General features: G+C 36.7%; 1 protein-coding gene across 1 annotated transcript in view; it reads right to left on the bottom strand.

The window, feature by feature from the left end:
• Positions 1 to 24893, bottom strand: part of LOC117337317 (ubiquitin carboxyl-terminal hydrolase CYLD-like) — a 32376-nt gene extending 7483 nt beyond the window's left edge. Inside the window, exons 1-6 of the mRNA XM_033898235.1 lie at positions 24194 to 24893; positions 20264 to 20572; positions 19816 to 19945; positions 17888 to 18241; positions 6851 to 7074; positions 6002 to 6435 (exon numbers count right to left, since the gene is read on the bottom strand). Coding sequence (XP_033754126.1) covers positions 6002 to 6435; positions 6851 to 7074; positions 17888 to 18241; positions 19816 to 19945; positions 20264 to 20572; positions 24194 to 24640 — 1898 coding nt within the window. The 5' untranslated portion in view covers positions 24641 to 24893. The remainder of the gene's footprint in view (positions 1 to 6001; positions 6436 to 6850; positions 7075 to 17887; positions 18242 to 19815; positions 19946 to 20263; positions 20573 to 24193) is intronic.
• Between the last annotated feature and the right edge of the window lie 946 nt (positions 24894 to 25839).

Below are 25839 nucleotides of genomic sequence, written 5' to 3'. Positions count from 1 at the left end.
GAATAGACAGGTGGCACACGCTATGATGACACTACTCACATTTTAACGTCATCATTTTACGTAGTGTAGCCACGTCACATATTGATAACATCAATTTCCACGCACATTTCATGGGATCTTGATGATGGAAAGATGAAAAGGTTTCACAAGACCTTAAAACTTGTTACTTTTTTTAAGTATGAGAAAAATAAACATGGGCATAAGTACCACGAATAGGAATATCTTAACCCTTGTATACGAGTTTGACTTGCAGGACTCTGCAAGCCTTATGCTTGCCAGCCAAACTCGGAATGAGATATCCCTGTCCATCGAACAGACCCATGTAAGATTCTATTCATCAAATATTATCAGAAAGTTTGAGATTTCTATGTTATATTCCAAAAGGTCATGCTACTCAATGTATCTTGTATACTTGTAGGTGCATTTGCACTGCAACCCTATAAATACATACATGCCATACTTTCAGGAGACCAACTAGAACTGTCGCCAGGATGGCTGACTAATACCCCCGCAATCTGAACGAGTCAATGGCTTATCAGAAAACCTGTTTATAGTGACAAGTTGCCATAGCAACCATAATTTTGAGAAAAAGAAAGTGGCATGCACATCTTCACATAGTCCTCTATATTTGTGTGAAGTTTCATTGAAATCGGCCCTTCGGTTTAGGAGGAATTGTCCAGACAAACTTAAAGTTATGGTTCTTATCAGAAAACCTGTTTAAAGTGACCAGTTGCCATAGCAACCATAATTTTGAGAAAAAGAAAGTGGCATGCACATCTACACATGGTCCTCTATATTTGTGTGAAGTTTCATTGAAATTGGCCCTTCGGTTTATGAGGAGTTGTCCGGACAAACTTAAAGTTATGGTTCTTATCAGAAAACCTGTTTATAGTGACCAGTTGCCATAGCAACCATAATTTTGAGGGAAATAAAGTGGCATGCACATCTACACTTGATCATTAATATTTGTGTGAAGTTTCATTGGAATCGGCCCATCGGTTTAGGAGGAGTTGTCCGGACAAAATGTGTCTACAGACAGACGGACGGACGGACAACCTGATTCCAGTATACCCCCCTAACTTCGTTGCGGGGGTATAATAAGGGAGATGGATGATTATTTTAAGGGAGTTTGCCTAAAATAAGGGAGATTTGTTTGCAATATAAATATCAACATTTTCACTCAATTTTAGAGCAATAAATTCATTTTAAAAGTGATCAAGAATATTTCTATTTATTTGAGATATTAATCATACTATATGAAAAAAAAAGTTGTATAGGGTAAAATGCAATTAGTATACATTCTGATAATATAAAATTATTTTCCTTTTTTCATGTAACGCAAAAAGTTTCACAGCTTTATGCATATATTACATAAAAGCATTTGAAAAGGGTATATTATAATTACATGTTGCTAAATTAAAGATTAAGACAAGCGGGTTCATTTATTAGTTTGAATTTTCTTTAAATTATACTTATATGTACATACTGTAAGTATATAAATAGCCAGTGTAAATTGCTACAAATATCGATACGATATGTGTCTAAATGTGCATGTGACATTATCTGTAGTAATAATCTGCTGTGAGCCATTCATCTGATGTACAGGTCGTTGAATAATACATGTATATTGTGTTACAACAGGTGAATGTATACACAGGAACATTATCAGGATACAGACATAGCAAGCGAAACTGGGGATTTACCTAACAGGTAATACACAGTGGAGTATTAGACTTGCTCAAGTCCCTGATACCAACAGGGTACAATTAACAGTTTATCCTGGTAGCGATAAGAACAAGGTTTACAACACGGACACTTTCCTAATTTTACCCTACTGTATTTTTGGAATAAAACTATATGGTCATCACATCAATCTATTTTTAGTAACAGTCTTGACCTTAGGAACTTTGAAAAACCCTAAAGCTATTGCACATCTGGATTTCACAGTGTATATTATGTGAAATTCCAGAAAATCTTGGGAAATGAAAGTGCTGTTAGACAGAAGGACACTATATAATTACCTGATACTACTATATAGGGGGCCCTAATTATTACCGGCGATGACCAGTGTTTACAGATTGATGCCCCTAATTATTACCGGCGATGACCAGTGTTTACAGATTGATGCCCCTAATTATTACCGGCGATGACCAGTGTTTACAGATTGATGCCCCTAATCATTACCGGCGATGACCAGTGTTTACAGATTGATGCCCCTAATTATTACCGGCGATGACCAGTGTTTACAGATTGATGCCCCTAATTATTACCGGCGATGACCAGTGTTTACAGATTGATGCCCCTAATAATTACCGGCGATGACCAGTGTTTACACATTGATGCCCCTAATTATTACCGGCGATGACCAGTGTTTACACATTGATGCCCCTAATTATTACCGGCGATGACCAGTGTTTACAGATTGATGCCCCTAATTATTACCGGCGATGACCAGTGTCTACACATTGATAAGCATATAGAAGCACTTATATGGAAATCCTTTACAAAATTAAAATTTCAATATTTTGATACTGTATACAGAAAGACAGGATTTTTACATGTCCTATGAAGCTAGAACACTATAACAGACCAAGATTACTCTTGTAAAAAGCATTTATTCAGGACATGTACATTACTTTTTGAACTATGGTACATCGGTAATAAATGGAAGTGGGCTTGACACAGATATTTAAAATACATGCATGCAGGCTTAATGTTTTATATATCATTTTATAACTTTAATAACCTGGACACCAACTACACTTGCCAACACACAAATGTGACACCTCACAACAGCCAGTTATATGAATAACCTCTTGTGACATTCCTGTGATCATGGCACCCAGTTAGTGCGACACTATAAATGTCATCAGATCTATAAAAAGCTGCACCTCTCCTACCTTGATCATGTGTCATTACAATGTACCACCATATATATATATACCATACTGATGATCCCGACTTATCTTACAGGTGTGGTTTATATATCAAGTCTGTCAAAAGGGGTTTTACTCGCTGTTACTAGGAAGATCTTTTGACTGGATAAGTTACATTAACATGGAACTAGAAATAAGTAACAAACAGACTTATAATACCAAATGTCTATCTAAACTATTACTTAAATCTTATCAGTGTAACAGTGGAGCTAAGACAAATATTCTGAAGTACCAGGCACTTATTCCAACAGAGTTCACATGAATGACAGTTCAAAAATCAGACTGAACACAATTTATATTACTGTATATATATGTAATAAACAATGAGATTGTCACTAAAAAGACTTTCACCTAGCTAGTTGCCTTATTTTATCTATTGTTAATCTTTTTTCTTTCACAACATTTTCCTTCAAGTATGTAAAAGAAGCAGCTGAGTGTTTGTGCAAATATCTTTTGAAATCCCGCAACTTTATGTTTACTAATACCTGAACAACATGACCTCAGCCACTTATGGCTGGCGACACTTGTGTCAATGTGCGGTTAAAAGTTTAAAAGTCAACAGAACAGAAAAGTGTTTGTAAACTGAAAGTAAGAGATAATTATGATTCTTGGAAACAAATTGACAGCCATAAATTTTTCTTGTCCAAAGTACAAAATAGTTTCTTAACTCGCCTGGTGACATTATCCTGTTGTCCGGATAAATAAATGTTGCTGACACATCCCTATTGCCCAGGTATGTCTATCTTGGTAATTTTCTACATATAAACTAAATTATTTCTATTTATCATCGTACTGCAAGCAGTCTACAGCTGTAACACCTCAGGATAAATTATGGTCTCAAAAAAAACAATGAGGCTTATATCTCTGTAGACAGATATCTCTAAGATATACAAAATCTGAATTTGACACTCTACAAGCTTAAGATGTACATGTACTTCCATATAAAATAAGATCTGTACCCAGGATAAATGATGGTGTTACTGAAGGATGTACTGATGGAATGACTGAAGGATGGACTGATGGACTAACTGAAGGATGGACTGATTGACTAACTGAAGGATGGACTGATGGACTAACTGAAGGATGGACTGATGGACTAACTGAAGGATGGACCGATGGAATGACTGAAGGATGGACTGATGGACTAACTGAAGGATGGACTGATGGACTAACTGAAGGATGGACTGATGGACTAACTGAAGGATGGGCTGATGGACTAACTGAAGGATGGACAAATGGACTAACTGAAGGATGTACTGATGGACTAACTGAAGGATGAGCAGATGGACTAACTGAATGATGGACTGATGGACTAACTGAAGGATGGACAAATGGACTAACTGAAGGATGGACTGATGGACTAACTGAAGGATGGACAAATGGACTAACTGAAGGATGTACTGATGAACTAACAGAAGGATGGACTGATGGACTAACTGAAGGATGCACTGATGGACTAACAGAAGGATGTACTGATGGACTAACTGAAGGATGGACAAATGGACTAACTGAAGGATGGATTAACGGACTGACTGAAGGATGGACTGATGGACTAACTGAAGGATGGACTGATAGACTAACAGAAGGATGGGCAGATGGACTAACAGAAGGATGGACAAATGGACTAACAGAAGGATGTACTGATGGACTAACTGAAGGATGTACTGATGGACTAATTGAAGGATGGGCAGATGGACTAACTGGAGGATGTACTGATGGACTAACTGAAGGATGGACTGATGGACTAACTGAAGGATGTACTGATGGACTAACTGAAGGATGGACAAATGGACTAACTGAAGGATGGATTAACGGACTGACTGAAGGATGGACTGATGGACTAACTGAAGGATGGACTGATAGACTAACAGAAGGATGGGCAGATGGACTAACAGAAGGATGGACAAATGGACTAACAGAAGGATGTACTGATGGATGTACTGATGGACTAATTGAAGGATGGGCAGATGGACTAACTGAAGGATGTACTGATGGACTAACTGAAGGATGGACTGATGGACTAACTGAAGGATGTACTGATGGACTAACTGAAGGATGGACAAATGGACTAACTGAAGGATGGATTAACGGACTGACTGAAGGATGGACTGATGGATTGACCGAGGGATAGACTGATGGACTAACTGAGGGATAGACTGATGGACTGACTGAAGGATGGACAGATAGACTGACTGAGGGATGGACGAATGGACTGACTGAGGGATAGACTAATGGACTGACTGAAGGATGGACAGATAGACTGGCTGAGGGATGGACGAATGGACTGACTGAGGGATAGACTAATGGACTGACAGAAGGATGGACAGATAGACTGACTGAGGGATGGACAAATGGACTGACTGAGGGATAGACTAATGGACTGACTGAAGGATAGACTAATGGACTGACTGAAGGATGGACAGATAGACTGACTGAGGGATGGACGAATGGACTGACTGAGGGATAGACTAATGGACTGACTGAAGGATGGACAGATAGACTGACTGAGGGATGGACAAATGGACTGACTGAGGGATGGACGAATGGACTGACTGAAGGCTAGACTAATGGACTGACTGAAGGATGGACTAATGGATTGACTGAGGGATGGACTAATGGACTGACTGAGGGATGGACTAATGGACTGACTGAAGGATGGACTAATGGACTGACAGAAGGATGGACTGATAGACTAACTGAGGGATGGACTAATGGACTGACTGAGGGATGGACTAATGGACTGACTGAGGGATGGACTAATGGACTGACTGAGGGATTGACTAACGGACTGACTGAGGGATTGACTAACGGACTGACTGAAGGATAGATTAATAGACTGACTGAAGGATGGGTTTATGGACTGACTAAATAATGGACTGATGGATTGACTAAAGAATTGATTAATGGACTAACTGAAGATTGGACTAACAGACTGACTGAAGGATAGATTGATGGAATGTCTGATGGACTGAGAATTGCTTATATGGACTGACTAAAGTATCAGTTGATTCACAATACCTCCTTTGACCTTTTATAATGTTTAGTTATATATAAATGTATCTTACCTTCTCAGTGGATTCACAATTCCCTCCTTTATAACCTGCTTGACCTCTTCATACTCAGGAAGGTCATTACTGCGTTTAGGTCTGTATAAAATACCATCAAATACTGTGGTGAAGTAGAACATTGAAAACAGAGTAGCATCTAGGTAACAAGAGTTATGATGACCTTGAATGCCCCTTTCTTTACCACAAACTCTACGCTTTATATCGAATACATCCATTGAATCTGGCGGAGAAATATTTCCTGGAACGTCCGGAGTTTCTATTCTCCCAAAGTTATTGTTGCCCATGGCATCTTCTAATGACATTTTGCTTTCTACAAATCTTTTATCCTTCCTACACTTATACAGGGGAACGAAGAAAGCTTTCCTGGGAGCACATATAAACATGCGATGTTGACCAAAGGTACCGTCTGTTCCTGCAGATATTTCTTCTTCCTGTGAATTATAAAAGAATTCCATTGAATTACATGTCTTAAAATTTAGGAATGGAGTGAGCGAGCCAAAAACCTGTATCCCATTACTTTGTATATAACAGTTGACATGAATATATATTCGAAGGAGTTTTTGCCAATCCTTAAAATCCACTAAACTTTTTTTTAATGTCTTTTACTCAAAAATTGGACAAAATTGTATTTACTTTCTAAAAATTAAGCTTTAGATATAAATAGATATAGGTATAGATGCCAATGGCTTATTAGTCTTACTTTCACTCCTTCATTGCTATGAGACAAAAATTACAGGATTTTATGGTAGATAAACTCATTGATATTTGCAATACAGAGCATTTTCATAACTTGCTACCTATTTTTTGATTGGTTGATTCTTACATCAACCATTGATAGGAACTAACCATTTCCAGCCCAGCGATTGGCTTGAGTGGTTTCTTCTGGTCTGGGAGATAACCAGTCCACTTGATAACCCCATACAATGGGGGGTTGTTCATGACCTCCACCATTGACCCTACTTCAAGATCAGGGTCAGCATCAGGAATGACCAACTCCTGTCCACGTTTGCTGCCCCCACTCACGGGCTGTTCTAATGACTCTCGTATTACAGGCTCAGGTGGGGACAAGTCTGGATTGATAAAAAAAAAATCAGGATTATGAATGAAAATTTATAACAAAAACAACAAAGATTACTGACAAACACTACTGTAATAACAAAACAATAATTCAAACTCAAAATAGATTAATGGAGGGCAAAATACAAACAAGAATACAGATTTGCATGGACACTCCTGAAAAAGTACAAGGAGAATAGGACCAGGTGTTCTGGAAGGGTAAGTATCTTCTGCTTCATCCATGAGATCTGGAATACAAATCTAGGTTAAATCTGGGTTAAGCCATGACATAATCTCAATTGAGAGTTACAAAAGATACATCCTGCAGAAAGTCAGTGTTACAAAGATCATCAGAACTGTCATAAAATTTTGATGAAATAATAGATTATATTTTGTAAAGTATCACAAAAGACAAAAACTGTGTACCAAAGCTATATGACAAGGACTTGATCTCCGAGGTTCAATGGCAATATTTAAAATTAATATGTTTTCATGTTCATTTTCAAAAATATAGTACAAGTGTTAAAATCAGATGCATTTGTAACAGACAGCTGAACACAATCTATTACCTCACTCTGAATCCATCAAGCAAAAGCTTCTTATCATCATAATTAATGTTTATAATTGGCTGAAAGTCAACCTAATCATATGAGTAAAATGAAATAATTAAATACTGAAAAAATGAAAATTTTCTATAACTGTTTTCCTAAAAAATTTAGTCAACCTTATCATATGAGTAAAATGAAATAATTAAATATGACATGATATTTTCCTAAAAAAAATTGTCTAACTTTATTCTATAATAATATTTACGTATCATAATTGTATACATTTATATTTCTACTGCAAGTTCTTTTACTTTGACTACAAAATATTGCATTCACAGCATTATGGATCAGATTTACTTAGCCTTTTGTCCTCTCATGATCACCTCACTGAATACAAGAGGCCCAGAGGGCCTGTATCGCTCACCTGGTTTATTTGAGCAAACATGAAAATAATGTTCATGTTATATTTGTTAATGTCTAACAATGCTACATTGTATATGTATGATAATGGGGTGAGGATCTTAACTGCTTCAAAGATATAACCAAGAAACAAAGACAAGACTCAACATAATTGTGTCTAAAAAAATTTAAGTCCCTTGGGGGTGGGGAAAGACCCCTGGGCTTATTTTTACATCAGGATTGTGTTCATCTCTTGATCTTAATAGTTTCAAAAATGCAAGAAGTCGTTAATATCAATATTGCCAAATGGACCCCTTTTGGCTCCGCCCCTCGGTCCCCTGGGGGTTAGTCCAAAATGGACCCCTTTTGGCTCTGCCCCTCAGTCCCCTGGGGGTTAGTCCAATCATATGTATAAATTTGAATCCAAGCCACCTAAGGATGCTTCCTACCAAATTTGGTTCAATTCTGATATGGGGTTCAGAAGAAGTCAATTGTTGATGGACGGATGCCGGACACCAAGGGGCCGCGGTGGCCGAGTGGTTAAGGTGTACAGACAATTTATCAATAGCCCTCCACCACTGGGTTGCGAGTTCGAAACCTACGTGGGGCAGTTGCCAGGTACTGACCGTAGGCCAGTGGTTTTTCTCCGGGTACTCCCTGGCTGTTAACAAAAACAAACCAAACCAAGCCGGACACCACAGTATGGCATAAGCTCAACTTGTCCTTACAAGACCAGGTGAACTTATTTCGGACCAGGTGAGCTAATATGACCGTTATGAGAAGCAATGTTTAGATGACGTTACAGGTAAAAATATCAAAATCATACATGTATACAGGATAGAATATATTATATATATAGATTACTAATCTTATCAAATATCTATTAAATATCTAGATTGATAGAGACAACTGTAATACTTTATAAAAATACTCTGTCATTTGATAAAGGTATACACACATGACTCAATGATTTATATATCAGGTAATAAAGCCAGCACATTGGCATGCGTTACCCACTCTGTTCAATCATTCCTTAATGTATAGATGTTGGCACTGTCTATCAGCTATACATTACAACTGGGATTACTTCCTGTATACACATTATATATGACCACTGGTATTCCATTTCTTTCAGTATGACTAAAATTTTAACGGGATTTCCTATGTATACACATATTATTATCATTATATGAGCTTGCCACTACAATGCTGCACATCAGTACCACTACCAATGTATACAGGTTTCAGTTTCACAACAATACTATTTTAGTTCTACAGACTTGCCATCCTTGTAGTTGTGAAATATTTATCCACAGATCATCCCCCTTCTTCATTTTTACAGAATCATCAAACCTATAAGTGGTTCACAAATAAACCCTTCATCAAACTTAAATACCATATTCATCCTAATAAGGACAAAATCCCAAAAGAGAGTAATTTAAATTTGGGTGAAACAGATTTTATTGGCACATCAGTGAGGTTAGGCGCTTTTTACCTCCATTGTATATGTTTCAATTAGCACACCCATCCTCTTTTCCTGAAAAGGTGGAGGTGCACATATATAGGGATGGGTCAAATAATGTTCTAAACTTTTACGTGCAGGAAAGGGACTTATTTCAGTATAAATATATACCATATATGGTAACTTAGTAAACTCAACATGAGGTGTAGCGGTTAGTGTTGAGGATATGTAAGAAAAGCATGTAATTTGGGATAAACATGCATCATTAATTATTGAATTCGACAATTGTTATCAGCTTGATCAATGTCAACATTTTTGTATGTCTGTAGGATAGAACCAGTCCAAACACTTTGGTTTGTCTGTAGAATAGAACCTTGTTAGTCCAAACACTTTGGTTTGTCTGTAGGATAGAACCAGTCCAAACACTTTGGTTTGTCTGTAGAATAGAACCTTGTTAGTCCAAACACTTTGGTTTGTCTGTAGGACAGAACCAGTCCAAACACTTTGGGTTGTCTGTAGGATAGAACCAGTCCAAACACTTTGGTTTGTCTGTAGAATAGAACCTTGTTAGTCCAAACACTTTGGTTTGTCTGTAGAATAGAACCTTGTTAGTCCAAACACTTTGGTTTGTCTGTAGAATAGAGCCTTGTTAGTCCAAACACTTTGGTTTGTCTGTAGGATAGAACCAGTCAAAACACTTTGGTTTGTCTGTAGAATAGAACCAGTCCAAACAATTTGGTTTGTCTGTAGGATAGAACCAGTCCAAACACTTTGGTTTGTCTGTAGAATAGAACCAGTCCAAACACTTTGGTATGTCTGTAGGATAGAACCAGTCCAAACACTTTGGTTTGTCTGTAGAATAGAACCTTGTTAGTCCAAACACTTTGGTATGTTTGTAGAATAGAACCAGTCCAAACACTTTGGTTTGTCTGTAGAATAGAACCAGTCCAAACACTTTGGTTTGTCTGTAGGACAGAACCAGTCCAAACACTTTGGTTTGTCTGTAGGATAGAACCAGTCCAAACACTTTGGTTTGTCTGTAGAATAGAACCTTGTTAGTCCAAACACTTTGGTATGTCTGTGGGATAGAACCAGTCCAAACACTTTGGTTTGTCTGTAGAATAGTACCAGTCCAAACACTTTGGTATGTCTGTAGGATAGAACCAGTCCAAACACTTTGGTTTGTCTGTAGAATAGAACCTTGTTAGTCCAAACACTTTGGTTTGTTTGTAGAATAGAACCTTGTTAGTCCAAACACTTTGTTTTTTTTGTACAGTAAAACCTTGTTAGTCCAAACACTTTGGTTTGTGTGTACAGTAGAATGTTCTTAGTCCAAACACTTTGGTTTGTGTGCACAGAAGAGCATTCATAGTCGAAACACTTTGGTTTGTTTGTACATAAGAACCTTTTAGTCCAAACACTTTGGTTTGTGTGTACAGTAGAATCTTGTTAATCTGGAAACTTTGGTTTTGTGTACAGTAGAATCTTATTAGTCACACCACTTTGGTTTGTGTGTACAATAGAACCTTGTTAGTCTGGACACATTGGTTTGTGTGTACAGTAGAATCTTGTTAATCTGGAAACTTTGGTTTTGTGTACAGTAGAATCTTATTAGTCACAACACTTTGGTTTGTATGTACAATAGAACCTTATGGGTCACAACAATTTGGTTTGTGTGTACAGTAGAACCTTGTTAGTCTGGATATGTTGGTTTGTGTGTACAGTAGAACCTTGTTTGTTACAACACTTTGGTTTGTGTGTACAGTAGAACCTTGTTTGTCACAACACTTTGGTTTGTGTGTACAGTAGAACCTTGTTTGTCACAACACTTTGGTTTGTGTGTACAGTAGAACCTTATTAGTCACAACACTTTGGTTTGTGTGTACAGTAGAACCTTGTTTGTCACCACACTTTGGTTTGTGTGTACAGTAGAACCTTGTTAGTCACAACACTTTGGTTTGTGTGTACAGTAGAACCTTATTAGTCACAACACTTTGGTTTGTGTGTACAATAGAGCCTTATGGGTCACAACAATTTGGTTTGTGTGTACAGTAGAACCTTGTTTGTCACAACACTTTGGTGTCGATGATCGGTTCTTGTTTCCCGAAACCGATTAATCGATCATAGTTCAACCGAAGGCACCCTTGAATACTATTCGAACGTGACCGAAGTGAGACTACTCTTTAGCCTTTAAAAACCATTGCAAATGGCGGCACGTGTTGATGGTACTCCTATAACATAAGAGGCCGCTGGTCGGCTCTTTTTCTATTGGATATTATTTTGCCGACTGCGACCTTTTATTTCCGAAGCACTAATTCTTTGATGCAGTTTCCGCCCCGATATCCGGGCGGAACGAAATATGCTAAAAAAAACTACTTAAGTGGTTGACAGGTCATTACAACGATGTCTACGTATCATGTTTGCAATATATATCCCATATATATGTCACAGACACAAATATACAGTATAATACGGCGTAGAACACACAAAATACATGCCCATGTCGTTGTAGCACTTTTCTAGTCGTTTTTAAAAAAATGGCTGCCTAAAGGTTGATACAAAATAGGTTTGGTTATTTCAAATGGAACGAAATGATACGGACTTTGTTGTATTCCGCTTGTAGGACATAGGTTGTAATCCATTTTTGTATTAACCAGCAAATCACGGGGTATTTCTACTATCACTAACGGCAGTATTGTCTGCTTGCGCTCTGCTCCGCTTCGGAAGAAGAAAACTTCATAATATGTGTTTGTTACGAAATTATTCTCATTTAATCATTGGATTATGGAAAGAAATATATATTTGCCACCGTTGATCATTTAAATGTAAGTTGACACGCTGTATTTTTTTAATAAACGAACTTTGAAAATTTCATCGTCATCATCGGGAAAATCAGCTATGGGCAGTTAGATGTTACACGGCGCCTGTCAAAAGTAGATCTATATCGCCGTGTAAAACCTAACAATGTTGGAGTAATGATTTTGAGAAGGCTTTCGACTCAGTTTCTTGGGGTTTTGTTGAGAATGTTTTTCATTTTTTTGGTTTTGGAGTAGGTATAATAAAATGGATTAAGGTATTTCACACTAATGTCAGTGCAACAATTAATCAGGGGGGAATTTTTCATCCTTCTTCGAGGTACAAAGAGGCTGCCGACAGGGGGACCCGGTCGCACCGTACATTTTTATCATGTGTGCTGAAATTTTAGCTCTGAAATTAAGAAATAACAAGAATATAAAAGGTATTGAAATAGACAAGTGTCCCATCCTACTCTCACAGTATGCCGACGATTCTTCTTTGGCTTTTTAACACAATATCAACAATAATGCAAGCTATATATGAATAAATGATAAGCAATATAAGTGAGAAACACACACACAACCAATTAAGCAACTATTAGTAGTTTGAGAGCAATAAAATAACTCTGCACTTTGTTGTGGAAGATATTCTTATAACCGATTAAATAATCGGTAAACGACATCGGCAGCATTAGCCGATCCGATCATCGGATCGGTTTGAATTCCCAACCGATGTCCCACCACTAGTGTATAGTAGAACCTTGTTAGTCACAACACTTTGGTTTGTGTGTACAGCAGAACCTTATTAGTCACAACACTTTGGTTTGTGTGTACAGTAAAACTGTGTTTGTCACAACACTTTGGTTTGTGTACAGTAGAACCTTGTTTGTCACCACACTTTGGTTTGTGTGTACAGTAGAACCTTGTTTGTCACAACACTTTGGTTTGTGTGTACAGTATAACCTTGTTTGTCACAACACTTTGGTTTGTGTGTACAGTAGAACCTTGTTTGTCACAACACTTTGGTTTGTGTGTACAGTATAACCTTGTTTGTCACAACACTTTGGTTTGTGTGTATAGTAGAACTTTGTTTGTCACAACACTTTGGTTTGTGTGTACAGTAGAACCTTGTTAGTCTGGACACTTTGGTTTGTGTGTACAGTAGAACCTTGTTAGTCTGGACACTTTGGTTTGTGTACAGTAGAACATTATATTCACATCACTTTGGTTTGTGTACAGTAGAACATTATATTCACATCACTTTGGTTTGTGTACAGTAGAACATTATTAGTCACAACACTTTGGTTTGTGTGTACAGTAGAACCTTGTTAGTCACAACACTTTGGTTTGTGTGTACAGTAGAACCTTATTAGTCACAACAATTTGGTTTGTGTGTACAGTAGAACCTTGTTAGTCTGGATACGTTGGTTTGTGTGTACAGTAGAACCTGTTTGTCACAACACTTTGGTTTGTATGTACAGTAGAACCTTATTAGTCATAGCACTTTGGTTTGTGTACAGTAGAACCTTGTTAGTCACAACACTTTGGTTTGTGTAGAGTAGAACCTTATTAGTCACAGCACTTTGGTTTGTGTACAGTAGAAACTTGTTTGTCACAACACTTTGGTTTGTGTGTACAGTAGAACCTTGTTAGTCACAACACTTTGGTTTGTGTGTACAGTAGAACCTTGTTTGTCACAACACTTTGGTTTGTGTGTACAGTAGAACCTTATTAGGCACAACACTTTGGTTTGTGTGTTCAGTAGAACCTTATTAGTCACAACACTTTGGTTTGTGTGTAGAGTAGAACCTTGTTAGTGCGGATATGTTGGTTTGTGTGTACAGTAGAACCTTGTTAGTCACAACACTTTGGTTTGTGTGTAGAGTAGAACCTTATTTTTTTTTATTATTAGTCACAACACTTTGGTTTGTGTACAGTGGAACCTTATTAGTCACATCACTTTGGTTCGTGTACAGTAGAACTTTGTTTGTTACATCACTTTGGTTTGTGTACAGTAGAACTTTGTTTGTCACATCACTTTGGTTTGTGTACAGTAGAACCTTATTAGTCACATCAGTTTGGTTTGTGTACAGTAGAACTTTGTTTGTTACATCACTTTGGTTTGTGTACAGTAGAACCTTATTAGTCACATCACTTTGGTTCGTGTACAGTAGAACTTTGTTTGTTACATCACTTTGGTTTGTGTACAGTAGAACCTTGTTTGTCCCAACACTTTGGTTTGTGTGTACAGTAGAACCTTATTAGTCACAACACTTTGGTTTGTGTGTTCAGTAGAACCTTATTAGTCACAACAATTTGGTTTGTGTGTACAGTAGAACCTTGTTAGTCTGGATACGTTGGTTTGTGTGTACAGTAGAACCTGTTTGTCACAACACTTTGGTTTGTGTGTACAGTAGAACCTTGTTAGTCACAACACTTTGGTTTGTGTAGAGTAGAACCTTATTAGTCACAACAATTTGGTTTGTGTGTACAGTAGAACCTTGTTTGTCACCACACTTTGGTTTGTGTGTACAGTAGAACCTTGTTTGTCACAACACTTTGGTTTGTGTGTACAGTATAACCTTGTTTGTCACAACACTTTGGTTTGTGTGTACAGTAGAACCTTGTTTGTCACAACACTTTGGTTTGTGTGTACAGTATAACCTTGTTTGTCACAACACTTTGGTTTGTGTGTATAGTAGAACTTTGTTTGTCACAACACTTTGGTTTGTGTGTACAGTAGAACCTTCTTAGTCTGGACACTTTGGTTTGTGTGTACAGTAGAACCTTGTTAGTCTGGACACTTTGGTTTGTGTACAGTAGAACATTATATTCACATCACTTTGGTTTGTGTACAGTAGAACATTATATTCACATCACTTTGGTTTGTGTACAGTAGAACATTATTAGTCACAACACTGGTTTGTGTGTACAGTAGAACCTTGTTAGTCACAACACTTTGGTTTGTGTGTACAGTAGAACCTTATTAGTCACAACAATTTGGTTTGTGTGTACAGTAGAACCTTGTTAGTCTGGATACGTTGGTTTGTGTGTACAGTAGAACCTGTTTGTCACAACACTTTGGTTTGTATGTACAGTAGAACCTTATTAGTCATAGCACTTTGGTTTGTGTACAGTACAACCTTGTTAGTCACAACACTTTGGTTTGTGTACAGTAGAACCTTATTAGTCACAGCACTTTGGTTTGTGTACAGTAGAACATTATATTCACATCACTTTGGTTTGTGTACAGTAGAACATTATATTCACATCACTTTGGTTTGTGTACAGTAGAACATTATTAGTCACAACACTTTGGTTTGTGTGTACAGTAGAACCTTGTTAGTCACAACACTTTGGTTTGTGTGTACAGTAGAACCTTATTAGTCACAACAATTTGGTTTGTGTGTACAGTAGAACCTTGTTAGTCTGGATACGTTGGTTTGTGTGTACAGTAGAACCTGTTTGTCACAACACTTTGGTTTGTATGTACAGTAGAACCTTATTAGTCATAGCACTTTGGTTTGTGTACAGTAGAACCTTGTTAGTCACTACACTTTGGTTTGTGTAGAGTAGAACCTTATTAGTCACAGCACTTTGGTTTGTGTACAGTAGAAACTTGTTTGTCACAACACTTTGGTTTGTGTGTACAGTAGAACCTTGTTAGTCACAACACTTTGGTTTGTGTGTACAGTAGAACCTTGTTTGTCACAACACTTTGGTTTGTGTGTACAGTAGAACCTAATTAGGCACAACACTTTGGTTTGTGTGTTCAGTAGAACCTTATTAGTCACAACACTTTGGTTTGTGTGTAGAGTAGAACCTTGTTAGTGCGGATATGTTGGTTTGTGTGTACAGTAGAACCTTGTTAGTCACAACACTTTGGTTTGTGTACAGTAGAACCTTATTTTTTTTTATTATTAGTCACAACACTTTGGTTTGTGTACAGTGGAACCTTATTAGTCACATCACTTTGGTTCGTGTACAGTAGAACTTTGTTTGTTACATCACTTTGGTTTGTGTACAGTAGAACTTTGTTTGTCACATCACTTTGGTTTGTGTACAGTAGAACCTTATTAGTCACATCACTTTGGTTCGTGTACAGTAGAACTTTGTTTGTTACATCACTTTGGTTTGTGTACAGTAGAACCTTGTTTGTCCCAACACTTTGGTTTGTGTGTACAGTAGAACCTTATTAGTCACAACACTTTGGTTTGTGTGTTCAGTAGAACCTTATTAGTCACAACAATTTGGTTTGTGTGTACAGTAGAACCTTGTTAGTCTGGATACGTTGGTTTGTGTGTACAGTAGAACCTGTTTGTCACAACACTTTGGTTTGTGTGTACAGTAGAACCTTGTTAGTCACAACACTTTGGTTTGTGTAGAGTAGAACCTTATTTGTCACAACAATTTGGTTTGTGTGTACAGTAGAACCTTGTTAGTCTGGATACGTTGGTTTGTGTGTACAGTAGAACCTTGTTAGTCACAACACTTTGGTTTGTGTACAGTAGAACCTTGTTAGTCACAACACATTGGTTTGTGTGTACAGTAGAACCTTGTTTGTCACAACACTTTGGTTTGTGTACAGTAGAACCTTGTTTGTTACATCACTTTGGTTTGTGTGTACAGTAGAACCTTATTAGTCACAACACTTTGGTTTGTGTACAGTAGAACCTTATTAGTCACATCACTTTGGTTCGTGTACAGTAGAACTTTGTTTGTTACATCACTTTGGTTTGTGTACAGTAGAACTTTGTTTGTCACAACACTTTGGTTTGTGTACAGTAGAACCTTGTTTGTCACAACACATTGGTTCGTGTGTACAGTATAACCTTATTAGTCACAACACTTTGGTTTGTGTACAGTAGAACTTTGTTTGTTACATCACTTTGGTTTGTGTACAGTAGAACTTTGTTTGTCACAAAACTTTGGTTTGTGTACAGTAGAACCTTATTAGTCACAACACATTGGTTCGTGTGTACAGTAGAACCTTATTAGTCACAACACTTTGGTTTGTGTACAGTAGAACCTTGTTTGTCACAACACATTGGTTCGTGTGTACAGTAAAACCTTGTTTGTCACAACACTTTGGTTTGTTTGTACAGTAGAACCGTATTCGTCACAACACTGTGGTTTGTGTGTACATTAGAACTTTGTTTGTCACAACACTTTGGTTTGTGTACAGTAGAACTTTGTTTGTCACAACACATTGGTTTGTGTGTACAGTAGAACCGTATTCGTCACAACACTTTGGTTTGTGTACAGTAGAACTTTGTTTGTCACAACACTTTGGTTTGTTTGTACAGTAGAACCGTATTCGTCACAACACTGTGGTTTGCGTGTACATTAGAACTTTGTTTGTCACAACACTTTGGTTTGTGTACAGTAGAACTTTGTTTGTCACAACACTTTGGTTTGTGTGTACATTAGAACTTTTTCACAACACTTTGGTTTGTGTGTACATTAGAACTTTTTCACAACACTTTGGTTTGTGTGTACATTAGAACTTTGTCACAACACTTTGGTTTGTGTGTACATTAGAACTTTGTCACAACACTTTGGTTTGTGTGTACATTAGAACTTTGTCACAACACACTGTAAATGTTATATTTTGTCAACCTACCTTGATTTGTCTTATTATATTCATACACAGGGTTCAGTCCCTGTCCCTTGGAGGAGTCTTCAGTTGGCTCGGATTGTCGATACATAGGTTTAGTCATTGCAATTTGTTTGGGAGGAGCATGCACATCGGCAGTCACTTTACTTTTAACATCAAATGGTTTAAACTGTTCTTCTCTAGGATATGACTGAGTTCCTTGTTTAGAATATTGCTGTTGAGCACCAAATTTTTCCGTATTTTGTTGAGATATCTTGCGCTTCTCTGCTTCCAATAATAGTTTCTCCTGTTCTCTAAGTAACTCTGGTGTAGTACTTGAACCTTCCATAAATATCTTGTTGCTGTCTCCATAGTTAGGTGCTGAAATGTGGGGGGAAACAGACAAGGTTAGGGTCAGTCAAAGTAACCAAACCACCATTCTCATGCCAAACGCTGTTATAAAACAGGGCTTTTTTCAACAGATCTGGGATGGGGCCTTTTTGCCTCATTATTAAGAGAAAACTAAAGAATTGGGAAGGAAACATTTTCAAGAGTAAACTGTAAATTCTGGAAATTTGGCTTAATGTAAATATGAAATAATTTCAATCGGGAATGAGGCCCATTATCTGAACAAAAAAGCCCTCAGGAAAAACCCTACACACACACACACAAAATTAACAAACATGAAAAACAGGAATGGCAAAGGGAACATCTTAACATGCTTTAGATAAATGATTTTCCATTCTATCACTGATTTTTGTTTAAATATATCAAGTCTGATAATTGGAACGTCATTATTTGCCTTATATATTTTTATATAAACGCATTCTTTTTTTTTTTTAATGAAATGAAAAAAATTCTGGAATTCTAAAACACATCATCATACACATGTATGAAATATTCAGTACTTGAATTTTTTTTTCTAATGTAAAATATTAGTAACATAATTATAAAGATATGCATCTATAGCTCTATCCTCAACATTTCTTTTCAATAAATCCATTTAAGGAACATGTACAGATTGTTTTGTGTTCTTTAAAATAACTTTCACAAATTTGTTTGTATTAAGTGTAACATAATATTGTAGTACATGTAATTTAGATTCTTCTCTCAGAGTTAGCAAAACAAATATTTCATAATTTATTTAGTTACTTTTTTGTGTAATTGCTCTTAATCTGTATGATTTGAATGAATCAATATATATATGACCTGATCAAATCTGTATGATTTAATCAATTAGTTAGTAAATCACACCTCCATTAATAATTCTTAAACATTCTCCTAACCCTTCTCTGAACTTTCACAATCAAAACATTCTACAAGCGATTCGTCACCAAAACTGACTCACCTGTATCCCTGACTGACATCATCAGCTTTTATAAGGCCCACTCACCTGTATCCCTGACTGTGACGTCGTCAGCTTTTATAAGGCCCACTCACCTGTATCCCTGACTGTGACGTCGTCATGATCAGCTTTTATAAGGCCCACTCACCTGTATCCCTGACTGTGACGTCGTCAGCTTTTATAAGGCCCACTCACCTGTATCCCTGACTGACGTCGTCAGCTTTTATAAGGCCCACTCACATGTATCCCTGACTATGACGTCGTCAGCTTTTATAAGGCTCACTCACCTGTATCCCTAACTGGCGTCGTCAGCTTTTATAAGGCCCACTCACCTGTATCCCTGACTGTGACGTCGTCAGCTTTTATAAGGCCCACTCACCTGTATCCCTGACTGACGTCGTCAGCTTTTATAAGGCCCACTCACCTGTATCCCTGACTGTGACGTCGTCAGCTTTTATAAGGCTCACTCACCTGTATCCCTAACTGACGTCGTCAGCTTTTATAAGGCCCACTCACCTGTATCCCTGACTGTGACGTCGTCAGCTTTTATAAGACCCACTCACCTGTATCCCTGATTGTGACGTCGTCAGCTTTTATAAGGCCCACTCACCTGTATCCCTGACTGTGACGTCGTCAGCTTTTATAAGGCCCATAATAGGTACCAGAGAAGCATGCTGTGCTCTAGCGTAGAAAAGACGAGTGTTTTTATATTTCCCTGTCCCTGAACCCACAGGATTATCCTGAAAAAATAAAACATTGTTAATTCAATTGCATGACATTTATTACATATACCATGTACATGTATTTATATGTATAATGATTACTCATCTATATAAAACAATGTCTTACACATGCATATGTCCATTTAAAATAAATAAATGAATTATGAACTGCTAAACACTTTTTACCAACAACATCTTTTGATACAGCCTGGTGGCAATTTACAGACAATAATATCATACAATGTTGTGGAACAGGATTTGACTTTTCCAGTCTGAAACATTATTTCACATGACTTGTAAAAATCATTTTTTTGATAAACTGCACAAAATACTTACAAATTCCACACCAACAGTGACTTCCTGATTACGAGAATCTGGTAAAATACCTATCCATTTAACTATCCCATACTCCGCCCCACTATCACTCATCCATACCACCCGATCTTTTTCTCGTAAATCATGATATTCAGAAAATGTCTGCTGTTCATTCGCGAAACCAGTAGCTCCTGCTGTTCCATGACTAGCTGGTTTGGTTAAGTCTCTTCGAATCTTATTCAATGGCACAAACACAGAAGAATTTGCTTCTGTTGTAAAGTATCGCTTTTTACGAAATACACCATCACATGTTCCCTTACCCCGATTCTCCTGAAAGATAATTATAAAGCAATCAGTTTTGAAAAACATTGGAGTTAACAAAGTTCTTATAAAGTTATAAATGTATGTATTCATATATATATGCAGAAACACTTCTGATCAAATGAGTGAACATATACATTATATAGATTATATACAAATTACACATTTGTTGTCAAATTTAATTGCAGTAAGAGTTTGCATTTAATGCAGCCATCCCTGCATTTTTTAGAATCATAAAAGGACCCCATGGATATGTTCCGGAATTCCATTCAATACAGAATGACACATTCACAAAATATCCAGTGAAAATATAATCCTTTCTTTATCTCAGTTTTAACAAGAGTGTAAACCTGATTTAATTAAATGTTTACTTTTATTCGAATAAGAATTCATTAAATTGTTCATTCAATTAATATATTAATTAGATTTATTATTTATAATTATTTTAGATTTATAAAGTATTTAAAAAGAAGAAATCAAATGCCACTATGGAAGTATTTTATGTATTAATTCCCACAAAAAATTTAAATGTCCATATACATATATGAAAATTATGTTAATTTGTACAGTAAGTTATATATTTATATGACAATTAATAATTAACTTCTTCAATTAAATCAATATCGTTTTTACCATAGTGTGCAACTAGGGAATGGAATTTCCTGATGAACGTCATGGCTTTATCTCAACAATAGCCTTTTGTGTCTGGGACCACATATCTCAGTCAGGAAGTATAAAGAACCCACAAAGCTCTACATACTCATTGTGAGTAAACAGGGAAAAATCAGTTGGAAATCCCAACCGGTCCCAACACACATACCTTTTTATGTCAGAAGACAAAACCATTGAAATATTTAAGTCAATGTGAATTATACTGGCGATATCACATACACACTTATCTAATCTACACGATATATACTGCATGTGCCAAAATAAACAACAGTATGCATAATCATGTACATATGTATATGTAGCTGGTCTTTTTTTTTTGTATAAATGTAGTCAAGCAAGTTAAATTATTCTGTTGTTTTTTTAACAGTGATGTTTGATATTAGGTGCTCAATAGAAGTTGAGGCACCAAATGGAAAAACAATATCTGTTGCCTCTGACTTTTGAGATATAGAAATGAAATAATCCATTTATCTTCAAGAAACCTCATATGACCTATGCATTCAGACTAAAAAGGGCTTGATTCATGCAATACCCACTGTTAACCTTAGTCTCAATGATAAATTAAACACATTAGACAAGAACTTTTCATCTAAAAATAGTTTTAAAGAAATAAAAATAAAATTTAATATGCTGGGAAAAATTTGTTTTTAATAACTGCACTGGTACTGCCGACATGTCAAAAACAAAAATTTAGTAAATCTGACTGTTTCGGTTTCCTATATGCAACTGGTATGTGCAGACACTATACAAGAAAAATACAAATAAACCGTCAAACTTGTATAAAGACGATGATTAAAAAAAAGCAAAAATGGATCCAAAAACAAGTGGAATATTATGCAACACAATGCTGTGCCATCAATTTATCCAATATCCTTAACACAAAAATAATTTGAATTTAACCATTGACTTTAATTTGACCTTAATTTTATAATCTTAGAGATCTAGACCTGATTATGGTCCAACCTTGCTCGACTTTGATGTTGGCCATTTAGACCTGTAAATGGTACAATTGCACTATGTGCTACACTAGTACTACACTAATATCATACATGGGTCAACTCGGTGAAAAATCCTCATTTCAATGATGTTACTCTATAAATACTAAATAGAAACTTATCAAAATGACGCATTCAGAATAAGAATTTTTCAGTTTAGAGGGGAAAATGCATGTAACAACATGGCTGTGCCAATGAAGGTGTGCAGATTCTGAGATAAACACATTGTGGGCAATAAGTCTTATAGGTCTTTAGAATTTCAAACAAGTATAACTTAGAACAACAATGCTTTGGGATGTTAAGAACAGCCTTGGTCTGTGTAGCATGTAATTCGGGTATCAAGCTAAATAGAGTAATAGTCTCTATAAAATTGAACAACTTGGCGCTGTTCTCATAGGCTGAAATTCCTAATTACCGGCTTTTCCATCACCTAGACCTGTTTATATTGATAGGAAGACATCTCTGTGAGACAAAATGGTATCAATAATATTCTGCTGAAATGGTTCATAAACCTGTTAATATTAAATTTCTGAAACACACTGTGGTTGATATGCAGCTTCACATGCATGTTACCTGCAATATGATTGCTGAAATTCTAAAAATGTGATGGAGCCAATCAAATAGTCTCTATTGAATCAAGGATTTTTCAAAGAGTTGACGCATGGATGATAAGTGTAGCATTGTGTAGAGTAGTGCAATCAACAATTGGTATCCGATGATATATACAGGTATGCAACATATTGCCTTGCCACCTAAGACTAGGAAAGAGGTTACTGTCCAAACAATGAATTTGACCTTTAACCTCAATAGGAGCTTGACCTTGTATTGGGAATAGATCCAAAATTGTAATATGACAGACAGATGTATACTTCTTGGCTATACGTTACTACATATATACATTGACCTATAGGCTAAGCCATCATGACAGCGAGTCACAAGTTTTGGCGTGGACAAGGGACTTCATAAAAACTTTTGAGGGCACTTGGCATAAAAATAGGACAGACTGCAGGTCAGACATATATATATATGTGTCTTTTATTTCTAGTGTTCATTGGATTCATTTTATGCAGGGGCTGGGAAACACAAATTGACTTGTTCTTTCTTGAAAAGTCTGTATAAAAACTGCATCGTCAAAAAAATCAGAAACACATTTAGTAAGATCAAGGGTACCGGTGATTGAAGTAAGCCAGGACGGGGCAGGATTCAAACCTAGAGCCTTTACAACTTATTACAGCCGTTGGAAACTTCAAAACCGATCCAAACCTAGAGCGTTTACAACTTATGACAGCCATTGGTGTCGGACACTACAAAACCGATCCAAACCTAGAGCCTTTACAACTTATGACAGCTGTTGGACACTACAAAACTTATGTCACCAACAACCAACTCCAGTCAATATCTATGGTTCACTACACTATTTGTTCCCTTTTCTTCGCTGTTTTCCACAGACTACTGGTTAGCTGTATAGGGACCCATGGCCACTAAGCAAATGGCCTTGAATAACTCACCGTAACAATGGATGTTGCATACTCTACAGTTAGGCTTCAATGCAATTCAAAACAGGCTGAGAAAAATGTACTTCATTTGACCAAATTAAACTCGAGATTGAAACCAGCTATTTTTAAAATAACTATAGTTACTAACCAGTATCTGATGAGCTATGAAAGAGAAGGAATAGTGGGTCAAAATGAAACTGAAAGTAAACAATTTATTTACTAGAATAATAACCATAATACACGTGCATGTATAAAAAAAAGGGCATGCATATCTGTATGTATAAGAAGTGCATTCTTATTAACTTGGGATTGTTTTAAGTCATTCATATGGTATTAAGGTTTCCTGAAATTGTATTTATTAATGCATCCATGTATAGTATAGTCGCACCAGTCTGTGAAACCAAACTGGAAAAACCTGTTGTGCAATTATGTTTTGTAAAGGGCAACAACTCCTTAAATCCTCTTACCCTTGATAGTTCAACACCAAACTGAATACCAGTATTATCTTTCAGTACACCTTTGTATCTCAGTGTACCAGCTAAGTCTGGGTTGCCTTTGAGTGATACAATAACTGGATCCCCTAAACTAAGCGTTACTCCCTCATTAAGCCAGATTTTGTCATGAAAAACTGTCACACGTTCGCTTAAAACAGGAATAGGCTGAAGTAAGTTAAGCTCCTGGTGTTTTAACTGTTGTATTTCATCAAAATAACACTCCACTTCAGTACTTTCTGGTTCCAACAACTCCAAAATCCAAACAAGTTGTCCATGTTTGTTGTTAGTTTCTTCAATGTGAACCAATAAACTTCCTGGCAAAACTTCAACCTCTGAATTAGATGGCCTTAAAATTGAACGTTCTTTCTTCCTACCTATCTTTCTGACAAGTAAAATATAGTACACATCTTGGCCGGACATTACATAAGTTGGTCCTTTCGTGATACAGATGTCCGAATGTGAAGCTACTTGCTCTTCTCACAGCGTAGGCGTTTTTTTTTGTTTTTTTTTTCATTCATTAATATGACTCCATGTGGAAAAATGTGTTAAACTAGGAAAACATGAATTCCGGAAGAAAAAAAAAACAGTGTACACGTTAACTGTGACGTAGTTCCAATATTAAGGTCCAATATTTCGTCACATATTTCCCTCAAAATGCACTGGGAAACAACGCTGGAAATTCCGAAACAACGTCACGGATGACTCACACAGATCATACGAATGTTTGATACAGCCGCGCCCCGACAGCCGTTACAAGCTTCTCAAAAACTCTTATCACTGACGAGGGTATCCCTCTAGCGTGGTCTAGGCTAAGGATTTCCTTTTGCTTGTTTTTCTACGTTCTTCCACTTTCACCGAGAATGGCGAGATAATTATTATCCAGATTTATATAATCACACACGAGATGACAGTTAAAAAGTTTTACGAAAACAGGAGAAATTACTACGGGCCAATAGGAGTGTATGAAGACTAGATAGTAGTCTGAACAAAGTCTACTTTCGTTTTCGGTTTTTGATGGAGAATTTCGCGACACAGAGCCATACAAATTGTTCACACGCCAATATACATGTAATACCTGGTTATGTATTATTTCATTGTGTTGTACCATCTCAAAGACAGACTGTTATGTAGATGAACCATTTTTTTTAAATGGTATGGATCCACCCAAATCCATTGAGCTGTTAAGTTGTCTTCTGCATAGGATTTTTTATTATGAATATTGAATACACGTATCTCGGACCTACAGTTGAGTGTAAGCTAACCTTTACACCTAGTGCACTAGTAGTGGTGCACTACATTTAAACTACAGGTAAACTAGTAGTGCACTACACCCTAATAGGTGATGAACAGCAAAACCCCCATACAGGTAATGGGCAGTACCCAAGGCTACCTGTGATTTTTACCTGTACTGTATATATAAGGCTATCTAGCAGTTATATTCAAATATATAGCGGACATAAAACCCATTAAATAAATAAATAAAGTTATATTCAAAGAGTTATTAAAAAGGTTTTTACTATAAAACAAAATAAAGTATAAGATATTGCATGCTAAAAGTTAATAAGGTAAGGTTATCCCAAGCTATTAAAAATGGTACGGTAAGTAGCCATGTTACAACT

The sequence above is a fragment of the Pecten maximus genome, chromosome 11 (genome assembly GCF_902652985.1).
Source record: "Pecten maximus chromosome 11, xPecMax1.1, whole genome shotgun sequence".
NCBI classification, from domain to species: Eukaryota; Metazoa; Mollusca; class Bivalvia; order Pectinida; family Pectinidae; genus Pecten; species Pecten maximus.
Note: the sequence above shows the minus strand (reverse complement) of the source record. Positions and strands in the feature narration are given on the sequence as shown.